General features: G+C 54.9%; 1 protein-coding gene across 9 annotated transcripts; it reads left to right on the top strand.

Moving 5' to 3' along the window:
* The first annotated feature begins 844 nt into the window (after positions 1-844).
* On the top strand, positions 845-10200 carry ACBD4 (acyl-CoA binding domain containing 4). Of its 9 annotated transcripts, none has more exons than XM_033182677.1 (11): positions 848-1417; positions 1576-1700; positions 1966-2086; positions 2158-2242; positions 2491-2611; positions 2841-2927; positions 3113-3273; positions 3352-3430; positions 4779-4909; positions 9461-9585; positions 9948-10145. In XM_033182677.1, the coding sequence occupies exons 2-11, from the start codon at positions 1613-1615 to the stop codon at positions 9994-9996; spliced, it is 1047 nt and encodes a 348-aa protein (XP_033038568.1). In that variant the 5' UTR covers positions 848-1417; positions 1576-1612; the 3' UTR covers positions 9997-10145. The 9 variants fall into 9 exon arrangements, with proteins under 9 accessions (XP_033038574.1, XP_033038568.1, XP_033038575.1 ...); XM_033182675.1 differs by having other exon boundaries at positions 849-1417; positions 9945-10145; XM_033182676.1 differs by having other exon boundaries at positions 851-1417; positions 3355-3430; positions 9945-10145.
* Positions 10201-10995: the final 795 nt, after the last annotated feature.

Below are 10995 nucleotides of genomic sequence, written 5' to 3'. Positions count from 1 at the left end.
CAGTGGCATTATCAGAGCTCACTGCAGCCTCAAAGCAATTCTCTTACCTTGGCCTCCCAAAGTGTTGGGACTACAGGCCTGAGCCACCACGTCCCATCCAGTTATTTTGAAATATACAATAAATTGGCCAGATGCGGTGGCTCACGCCTGTAATCCCAGCACTTTGGGAGGCAGAGGTGGGACGATCACTTGAGGCCAAGTATTGAAGACCAGCCTGGGCAACATAATGAGACCTCTGCCTCTACAAAAATTGTTTTTAAAATAATTAATTTAAAAAGATACAATACATTATTGGTAACTATCATCGTTGTATTGTGCTACCGAATACTGGATCTCATTCATTCTAACTGTATTTTTGTACCCATTTCCCCCCTCCCCAGTACCCTTCCCAGCCTCTGGTAACCATCATTCTGCAATCTACATTTTGCTTTTTTTTTTTTTGAGATGGAGTCTCACTCTGTCGCCCAGACTGGAGTGCAGTGGGGCAATCTTGGCTCACTGCAATCTCCACCTCCCGGGTTCAAACAATTCTCCTGCCTCAGCCTGCCCAGTAGCTGGGATTACAGGCACGCACCACCACTCCCGGCTAATTTGTGATTTTTAGTAGAGACGGGGTTTCACTATGTTGACCAGGCTGGTCTCGAACTCCTGACCTCAGATGATCTGTCCGCCTTGGCCTCTCAAAGTTCTGGGATTACAGGCATGAGCCACGGTGCCCGACCATCTTCCAAAACTCAGCTGTGATGTCCCTCCTCCAGAACGCCTGACGACAGGACATGACTTTTTTTAATCCCCAGTGCCTAAACGTCTAAAGAGGTGAGGGGGTTGCCTAGGATCGGCCAGGCCTGGATATCAGCGAACAGATGGGGATTTCCACCAGGGGGCGCTAGGACGCCACGACCTTTCACTATGTGCACCAGGGGGCGCTGCCGCCCGCCTTCGCCATCCCGGGCTGGGAAGTCCGACCCTAGGATTAAGCCCCGCCTAATTGGGAAAGGCTCTGAGAAACTATTTGCATTTTCTTGAAAGGGCCGCGCTGAATGGTTGAGGTAGATAAGCCGACTGTGAAACAAGCTCTCTCATTGGCTTAAATTTCCCCCCTCGCTCTGCGTCGCCATCCCGGCCCTGCTGGACCCCGGGGACAGTAGGAAGCCGCGGGGTGGTGGCGAGAGAGGACCCAGGTGTCCCGGCAGTGGGCGCCGCAGGGCGCAGGCTGGGCCAAGGTGCAGGCGGCCAGGGTGGGAGACTGTTCGCCCCGCCCTGACTCCTCCTCTCTTCTCTGCCTGTCCAGGAGTTGGAGATGTGCAGCTAAAGAAAGCGCATCTGGGGACGGACACATCTGGCACTGAGGCCCTTGCCACCTGCCTCTCCACCCACCGAGGCCCTGGCGACCCTGGCCCCACCACGCTACCTTGAGGTAGGAAAAGGAGGCTCCTCAACCACAACTTCTGACCTCCCAGGGTGTCTCCCTCGGGCCTCTGAAGAGCTTAGTTTGCCCCTCTGGGAAGTGGATCCTTGGCTTATGGTGCCGGGGGTACCCTGGAGGCCCCCTCACACGAAGGCTGCTTCTTGCAGAGTCGCTCAAAAGTAGGGCCCCAGGGCTCGCAGCAGCATGGGCACCGAGAAAGAAAGCCCAGAGCCCGACTGCCAGAAACAGTTCCAGGCTGCAGTGAGCGTCATCCAGAACCTGCCTAAGAACGGTGAGGCTGCGGGGACTCGCATTTGGACTCGCATTCAGGACGCCTGGGGTCTGACTCTGAAGAAAGAATGGTCCTGATCACTGCAGTTTTTACAGACAAGCCCCTGCCTGAGCTGTCCTGGGGGTCCCCTCCACTTCCTGCCCCAGTCCAGATGCCTTGGGTGGGACCCATCTCCACCTCTGCCCTTTCCAAGCGGGGTTCTCCCGCCCCTCTGCCCCTTGGAGCTGGGAGTGATGTTCTGCCCTGGCTTCCCAACTCTGCCCAGGTGCTTACCGCCCCTCCTATGAAGAGATGCTGCGATTCTACAGTTACTACAAGCAGGCCACCATGGGGCCCTGCCTGGTCCCCCGGCCTGGGTTCTGGGACCCCATTGGACGATATAAGTGGTGAGCTCCTGGCTGGCTGGGCAAACAAGCCTCAGCTGTCAAGCAGCCCTCTCACAGCCCTCTGCCCCCAGGGACGCCTGGAACAGTCTGGGCAAGATGAGCAGGGAGGAGGCCATGTCTGCCTACATCACTGAAATGAAACTGGTGGCACAGAAGGTAGGGGCTGTAGGTTCCCTGTCCCCAGGCTCCTGGACAGGTGGCCTGCCCCTTGCCCTTCCAGTTCTGACCCTCACTCCATTTCCTAAACATGGACCCCCTCATGGGAATCACCACCTTCATGTTACCCCCAGCCCTGCCTATCTTTGGCCCCTGACTGGGCACAGGGTGGAGGTGTGTGACAGGGCAGGAGCAGGGCGGAAGGGACAGGAGGCCACTCCCTCCCCAACAGAACCCCTCCCCCACAGGTGATCGACACAGTGCCCCTGGGTGAGGTGGCAGAGGACATGTTTGGTTACTTCGAGCCCCTGTACCAGGTGATCCCTGACATGCCGAGGCCCCCAGAGACCTTCCTGAGAAGGGTCGCAGGTCAGACTCCCAGGCTGGGAGCTCCAAAAGTGCTGAGTGAACTCGGGCTAGGTCTAGCCTGAGGTGGGCTGGGGGCAGAGGGCTCCAGGTGACATCCCTGTTGGAACCCCCACACCCCTGAGAGGTGGATCTCAGGCAGCGTCCACAGCTCATCCTGAATAGGGGCTTGATCACACTGGGAGGTGCCAACCTCTCCCCAGCCCCACCTCTGGGTGCTGTGTCTTGGCAGGTTGGAAAGACCAGGTTGTGAATGGAGATGTTGGGGCTGTTTCAGAGCCTCCCTGCCTCCCCAAGGAACTGGTACCCCCAAGCCCAGGTGAGTGCTTGAGCAGGAGGGGTGGACCAAACCCAGGCTGGGGGAGGACTGGAGGGGAGAAGGCTGGATGCCACACTGTGCCCTCCACAGACACTGAGGCTTCCTGTGCTCCCAAAGGCAGGGCCTTGCTTCTGGCACCCATCTGTGCCTCAGGTGGTGATATCTCCAGTGCCTTGTATCTCTAGTGTCTCCTAAACAGGTGCTTCTGTCCAGTGCACACCCCTGCTCTCCCTCCACAGCTTCCCTCTGGGCAGTAACTCTACCAATCCCTCCAGAGTCCCATCCACCCAGAGACCTGGACTCCGAGGTTTTCTGTGATTCCCTGGAGCAGCGGGAGCCTGAGCTGGTGAGACTAGTCCCCATTCCCCTTTTTCCCACCCTACTGTGCTCCCACTCCCACCCTCAGCCCTCTGACTCATCTCAGCAGGTTTGGGCAGAGCAGCGGGCAGCATCTGGAGGAAAGCGTGATCCCAGGAACAGCCCCGTGCCCCCTACAGAGAAAGGTGAGCTCCTGCCCAACCTTTCACCCACTTCTGCCTTTTCTTGTGGTCTTGGCATCCCAGGCCTTCTCTTGGCTGCCTTTCTAGGGCAGAGGTGAAAGTCCATTGCTGGGCACTGAGCGAGAAGCCTCTGTCCAGGAAGGGTTGCCAATCAGCCAGATACCTGCCTGGGTAGGCAAAGTCCCCGCCCTCCCTCCTGTCCCCAAAGGGCACCCAGGAGTCTGTACCTTCTGCAGGTGCTGAGTAAGGCCGGCGGGATGGGAGTCCTAGCCCAGCTCTCCCACCTACAGCTGCACAGCCTCGGGAAGTCATCTATACTCTCTGGAACCCCCATTTGGAAATCTCAGAAGACAATGAGTTCTGCCCTCTTCCCTTCTAGAACTCCTGTTGTGTGTCAGGTCCTGTATGGACATTTCCAAAAGTATCTCCTTTATTCCTCTGAGCAAGCAGCCCTGTGAAGGAGATGACATCTTTTTTTTTTTTTTTTTTTTTTTTTTTTTTTGAGACGGAGTCTCGCTCTGTCGCCCAGGCTGGAGTGCAGTGGCCAGTTCTCAGCTCACTGCAGCTCCGCCTCCCGGGTTTACGCCATTCTCTCGCCTCAGCCTCCCGAGTAGCTGGGACTACAGGCGCCACCATCTCGCCCGGCTAATTTTGTATTTTTTTAGTAGAGACGGGGTTTCACCGTGTTAGCCAGGATGGTCTCGATCTCCTGACCTCGTGATCCGCCCTCTCGGCCTCCCAAGTGCTGGGATTACAGGCTTGAGCCACCGCGCCCGGCCGGAGATGACATCTTCTAATTTTTAGATGACAAAATGATGCCCAGAGAAGTTAATGACTTTGGCCGGGCTTAATGGCTCACGCCTGGAATCCAGCACTTTGGGAGGCCAAGGCAGGCAGATCACCTGAGGTCAGGAGTTTGAGACAAGCCTGGCCAACATGGTGAAACCCTGTCGCTACTAAAAATACAAATATTAGCCAGGTGTGGTAGGCACCTATAGTCCCAGCTATTCGGGAGGCTGAGGCAGGAGAATCGCTTGAATCCAGGAGGCAGAGATGGCAGTGAGCCGAGATCATTGTGCCACTGCACTCCAGTCTGGGCGACAGAGCAAGACTGTCTCAAAAAAAAAAAAAAAAAGTTAGTGAGTTGATCTGCGTCATAAGCGGCCCTGCTGGGATTAAACCTCCAGCAGCCCATTACTCAGCTACATAGATGGACTTTGCAAGAATCACACTTGGTCCAGGGATTGGGTTGCACTCCCACACTTTCCTGGGCTTGCCCCAGCCTGCCGCCCCACTGCCCAGAGCTGAACTGCCTCCTGAGCCCCCTTCCCTGTGTGTCTGTGCTCCGCAGAGGGGAGCACAGCGGGGCCCCAGGAGTTGGACGTGTGGCTGCTGGGGACAGTTCGAGCACTACAGAAGAGCATGCAGGAGGTGCAGGCGAGGGTGCAGAGCCTGGAGAGCATGCCCCGGCCCCCCAAGCAGGTGAGTCCCCCACCCCATCGGACAAGATGATGGCAGATTCTGGTCTCTATTCTGGGCTCCTCATCCAGCCACTTTTGTTTTTGTCCTCACGCCTCCACCTGCCCACATCTCTCTCCAGAGAATGGCGTGGCTCCTGCAGCAGACAGGAGGTGGGGGTGAGGGTGGAGGGGCTGACGTGCTTCCACTCTGAAGGCAGAGTGGGCCGGGCCCTTTGCCGTTCTCCCCTCCCTCTGCCTGGAGAGAAGCTAAGCCTCAGGACTAAACCCGCGTGGGAAGGGTCATGATGTGTCTGCTCTGGGCACTGAGGATGTTGGTCCCTGTTGTCCCTCTGTCAGGTCTACCATTCCCAGAATTAGGATTTGCCCCAAATGGTTCAGCCTTTGCATCCCTCTCAACTCCTAGCTCTGCTTGCCCCTGACACTTGGGCTCCTGGGCTTCTGCAAACTAAATAACAGCTGCCATTGCGGGAGCCCCACTAGGCGCCAAACACTCATGGGCATCTTCCCACTGAATTCACACAACAGCCCTAGGGATAGAGGGATAGTTTCTTTTCACCTCCCTTTCAGAGAGGGAAACTAAGGCTCCAAAGGGCTAATTTGCCGGAGGGCACATAGCCTGGGAGAGCCTCTCTGAGCTGCTGTGAGGATTCAACCATGCATGTTGGTGCTTCCGTGGTGCCCACCACACAGAAAGCCTTCTCCAGTCAGTTCTGTTGCTACTATTGCTGTTAATATTAACACTAAGCGATGGAGTTGGCAGTGGTCCCTAGTCTGTCTGCCTGCAAAGCTGGTACCCACCATTAACTGTGAGTGGGTCTGTTCTTGAAAAGCCTGAGGTGGCGGGGGCAGGAGAGGGCTGGATTCCCAGAGGTGAGGGATCTCTGGGGTGACCTCTAACCCACTCAGCACAGCGGGGGTGAGCCCACAGCAGCAGGATTTCCTCAGATCCACGATGGCTAACTTTTCAACACTGCTCCTCCCCCTCAACAGGGCTTGCTTTCTTTTCTTTTTTTCTGTTTTTGTTTGTTTGTTTGTTTGTTTTTTGATTTTGAGATGAAGTCTTGCTCTGTCGCCCAGGCTGGAGTAGAGTGGCATGATATCGGCTCACTGCAACCTCCGCCTCCTGGGTTCAAGTGATTCTCCAGCCTCCAGAGTAGCTGGTACTACAGGTGGCACCACCAGGCCCGGCTAATTTTTGTATTTTTAGTAGAGACGGCGTTTCACCATGGTCCCCAGGATGGTATCAATCTCTTGACCTCGTGATCCACCCGCCTCAGCCTCCCAAAGTGCTGGGATTACAGGTGTGAGCCACCACGCCAGGTCCCCTTTTCTTTTTTTCCTACCATTTACTACTTTTAAATGTTGAAGATTTTAAAGTAGATTACAGGCCGGCATGGTGGCTCACACCTGTAATCCCAGCACTTTGGGAGGCTGAGGAGGGAGGATCTCTTGAGACTGGGAGTTCAACACCAGCCTGGGCAACATAGCAAGATCCTGTCTCAAGCAAACAAACAAAAAAACAGATTATAAACATCATGATGTTCCACCCCGAAAGAGTTGGGTTCATATCTCTCAAAATAGGCCGGGCGTGGTGGCTCACGCCTGTAATCCTAGCAATTTGCAGACCCACCTGGCCAACATGGCGAAACCCCATCTCTACTAAAAATACAAAACTTAGCCGGGCGAGGTGGCAGGCACCTGTAATCCCAGCTACTCAGGAGGCTAAGGCAGGAGAATCACTTGAAACTGGGAGGCAGAGCTTGCAGTGAGCCGAGATTGTGCCATTGCACTCCAACCTAAGTTACAGAGCAAGACTCCGTCTTAAAAACAAACAAAAAAATATATCTCTGAAAATAAGAACATTCTACCTAGCCCAAACATCATATTACACACAATTATTAATTTCTTAATATCATCAAATATCCAACCTAAATTCCAATTTCTCCGGTTATCCCGAAACCACCTTTTCCAACTGCTGTTTTTCCAGTCTAGGACCACACATTGCATCTGTTCCCCTTTCAATTCTCTGTTAATCTAGCTTAGTCCTTCTCCTTGCTATTGACTTGCTGACCAGTCTGAGCTGGTGTCCTATAGAATGTTGCACCTTTTGGGTCTAATTACATCCTCATGGGTGATTCCTCGATATACCTTTCCTATGAACTGGAGATTAGATCTAAACACTGGATTAGAGTCAAATTAAACATTTGGGCCAGGCACGGTGGCTCACGGCTGTAATCCCAGTACTTTGGGAGGCTGAGGCAGGCAGATTGCTTGAGCCTAGGAGTTTGAGACCAGCCTGGGCAACACAGTGAGACCCTGTCTCCACAAAATATATTTTAAAAAATTAGCTGGGAATGGACTGAAGCAGGAGGATCGCTTGAGCCCAGGAGATTGAGACTGCAGTGAACTATCATGGTGTCATTGCACTCCAGCCTGGGCGACAGAGTGAGACCTTGTCTCAAAAAAACACAAAACGCAAAAAACCACAACATTTTGGACCAGACTACATCAGAGGTGATGTTTTTTCATGGCAGAGGACACATGCTATCTGGATGTTCCACCATTAGTAACTCTAGCATGGACCACTGGCATGGTTGAAGGGAGTTTGATCCCACCATTGTAAAGTCATGTTTTGCTCCTGCAGTCAGATAATATCCAGTCCCGCATCAACTCCATTTGCCAGTTTTTGACAATTGCTAATCCTTGCCTGAGTCAATAATTTAGTGATTGCCAAAAAAAAAGCTGACTTTTAAATGCTATGATTCCTTTAACATCTATTAGCTATCATTTGTGTACTGTTTCCCTCATCATCTTGAGTTTCCCTGAAATACAGTGGAAAGGAAGGATAAATGCTTCATTCTTTCTCTTTAGTTATCTATTTTTAAAGTAAGAAATTGGTGCCGGGCGCGGTGGCTCAAGCCTGTAATCCCAGCACTTTGGGAGGCCGAAACGGGTAGATCATGAGGTCAGGAGATCGAGACCACCCTGGCTAACACGGTGAAAACCCGTCTCTGCTAAAAAATACAAAAAACTAGCTGGGCGAGGTGGCGGACGCCTGTAGTCCCAGCTACTCGGGAGGCTGAGGCAGAATGGCGTGAACCCAGGGGGTGGAGCTTGCAGTGAGCTGAGATCTGGCCACTGCACTCCAGCCTGGGCCACAGAGCGAGACTCCGTCTCAAAAAAAATAAAAATAAAAAAATAAAGTAAGAAATTAATTTAGGCTAGGTATGGTGGCTCACACCTGTAATCCCAGCACTTTGGGAGGCTGAGGTGGGCGGGTAGATCACCCAAGGTCAGGAGTTTGAGACCAGCCTGACCAACATGGTGAAACCCCATCTCTACTAAAAATACAAAAATTAGCTGGGCATGGTGGCAGGCCTCTGTAATCCCAGCTACTCAGGAGGCTAAGGCAGGAGAATCGCTTGAACCCAGGAGGCGGAAGGTGCAGTGAGCTGAGATTGTGCCGCCACGTTCTAGCCTGGATGACAGAGCAAGACTCCATCTCAACAAAAAAGGAAAAAGAAAAAAAAAAAAAAGGAAAAGAAAGAAATTAATTTAAAAGCCACCTACCTAAATGGTGACAAAATTCCAGTTTTCTCTTGAGTATCACTGTGGGCTCATGGATTTCACAGATTCCGTATTCCCAGGAGCCACAGTCATTCTTCTTCTTCTTCTTTTTTTTTTTTTTTTGAGATAGAGTCTCACTCTGTCAGTCAGACTAGAGTGCAGTGGCGCAATCTTGGCTCACTGCAACCTCTGCCTCCTGGTTCAAGCAATTCTCTGCCTCAGCCTCCCGAGTAGCTGGGATTACAGGTGCCTGCCACCATGCCCGGCTAATTTTTTTGTATTTTTAGTAGAGACAGGGTTTCACCATCTTGGCCAGGCTGGTCTTGAACTCCTGACCTCGCGATCTGCCCGCCTCGGCCTCCCAAAGTGCTGGGATGACAGGTGTGAGCCACTGCGCCCGGTCTGCCCCAGTCATTCTTTTTGATGCTCAGTCATAACTCTGGCCATTCGAGACCCTTTCAAACCGGGTCCTATGTTCTTATAACACGACCTGATGAATCTTTAAAAGCGGCCTTGCTTTCCTGGTACAAGGCGCCCCACATTCACTCCCACCTTCCCTGCCCTAGGCCTGGAATCAACCACTTCTCCAAGGAGCCTTGGCTCCTTTTTAGTGGAGAATGATAGTTGGAAACTAAAATCTGGGTACCCAGGGCTCTCATTTGAAATATGTGGCACATCCTTAACAACAGAGGTCTTCAGGTAATACCAACGGTCATTGCTTTGTGGCCCAGAGAAGATGGCATGGAAGCCACTCCCTCTATCCACAGCCCTTCCAGCCTCTCTTGACACTGGGATTGCCCTGGGAAGGAAGATGTGGGAGGGAGTTGGCATTCAACCTGTCAGGACCACCTGGGGGCCACTTCCCTTCTAGTGTTGCAGACTTGGGGCAGGGTCTTTCCAGTGTCCCACTGAATTGGAAGCAGGTTCCTAGGGAGGTTGTGCTGAGGCCTGGACTGGCCTCTGACTCCTTCCCTCTTGGCTGCAGAGGCCGCAGCCCAGGCCCAGTGCTCGGCCATGGCCCCTTGGGCTCCCGGGGCCCACGCTGCTCTTCTTCCTCCTGTGGCCCTTCGTCGTCCAGTGGCTCTTCCGAATGTTTCGGACCCAAAAGAGGTGACTGTCAGTGGACGGGTCTCTGCAGCCAACTGAGACTATGTTATGTGCCATGAGCCTTCCTAGGGTTTAGAAGAACAGCATTCAAAATTCCCCCTCCTGTCAGTGTTTGCCTTCGCACCTCCTCCCCTAACGCAGCGCGGGGTGCAAATAAGACCCCACCCCTCCCCGCACCTTCATAGGGACGCTTCCTTCCCTCCCCGCAACCACCCCAGGCTTCCCTGGGAGGCTGCAGTTGTGGTGCACGTCCCCGGTGCTGGGTTGGCCGTGACTCGGGGGCGGGGCTATCGGGTCTCAGCCCCTGCCCTCCCCACCCTCTGGGTCACCTGACTCTCTTCCCACCCCTGCTTCTCCCCGAGGAGGTTCAGCTCTTGGGCAAGTTGGGACTCGGGCCGGCGCCTGGAAGAATGATTGGCTGGGAGGCTGCGGGAGGGAGGCCAGGAGGCCCCGACCAGTTGAGAGGAGTGAGCAGGCCCCGGGGGAGGGGGATGAGCGCCGTTTGCTCGCCTTCCTCCCCTGCCGGCCCCCTCCGCCCCCACACACACTCAGGACGTCTTCACTGAAGATTCACTTACAAACGAATGTTTCACTCAATAAAAGAAAACCATAATCTTCTACTGTCTGGTCCCCTACGGAGGGAGCGGGGAGCGGGGCCTGGAGCGGGAGAAGCACAAGTCCTTTTCCTGCTCCCCACCCAGTGCCCCCTTGATGGCCCTGAAAGAGGCCGGCGGTTGGTGACTCTGAATGGGGAATATTTTCCCTCCTCCCTGGGCAAGCGAAGGGAAAACAGGCCTCGGTGTGGAGGGGAGAGGGAAGGGAACCAAGGGTGGCCCGGGTCGGGAGGGGGGGCACCCTTGGGAGGGCGGAGCCAACGGGGGGCGGGCCGAGGGCGCGGCCCTGCCCGCCGCCCCGTCGGGGACGCGGGGTCCGAGCGAGCTGGGGGTGGCGGGGAGGAGCGGAGCAGGGGTGGGCGGGGTCGAGGAGCTGGTTTGGCCCCCGCCTGAAGGGGACGGCGGCAGCTCCAGCTCCGCTCCCCGGGCGTAGGGATGGGGTTCCGAGCCCCAGGCTCCAGAAATGTCCGCTGCCCCCTCCTCAGCTGCCTGTTCCCAGTGCCTCACCTTGATCTCTGGGCCTGGGCCTTCCTAGGGAATTTTCTGGAAGGCCAAGGCCCGGCGAGAACCTCGTCGTCGCCCAACCCTGAGTAGAGGGCAGGACCCTGCGCGCCTGGAAGCCCCCGTCGGGGTGGGCTGAGCGCCCCGTGCAGTCGCCTTCCGGGGGGTACAGGCCAGAGGCTTTGGCCTCCCTCTGTCAGCACCAGCTCTGTCGTCGTGGGCCACCTTGGCTCAAGCCACGGCCCGGCTCGTATTCAACGGCGAAACTGGCCGCTCTGGGCGCCGCCTGGTGCCAGCG

The sequence above is a fragment of the Trachypithecus francoisi genome, unplaced genomic scaffold (genome assembly GCF_009764315.1).
Source record: "Trachypithecus francoisi isolate TF-2019V2 unplaced genomic scaffold, Tfra_2.0 Lachesis_group20, whole genome shotgun sequence".
NCBI classification, from domain to species: Eukaryota; Metazoa; Chordata; class Mammalia; order Primates; family Cercopithecidae; genus Trachypithecus; species Trachypithecus francoisi.
The sequence above is the reverse complement of the archived record's forward strand: the minus strand, read 5'-3'. Positions and strand labels throughout refer to the sequence as shown.

What these genes read in the sequence shown, in the direction of transcription:
- ACBD4 (XM_033182675.1), top strand. Translation starts at nt 1,613, where the DNA reads ATGGGCACCGAGAAAGAAAGCCCAGAGCCCGACTGCCAGAAACAGTTC. An exon ending in CTTCCTGAGAAGGGTCGCAG is followed by an intron (nt 2,612 to 2,840) that starts GTCAGACTCCCA and finishes GTGTCTTGGCAG; the next exon opens with GTTGGAAAGACCAGGTTGTG. An exon ending in ATGTTTCGGACCCAAAAGAG is followed by an intron (nt 9,586 to 9,944) that starts GTGACTGTCAGT and finishes CTTCTCCCCGAG; the next exon opens with GAGGTTCAGCTCTTGGGCAA.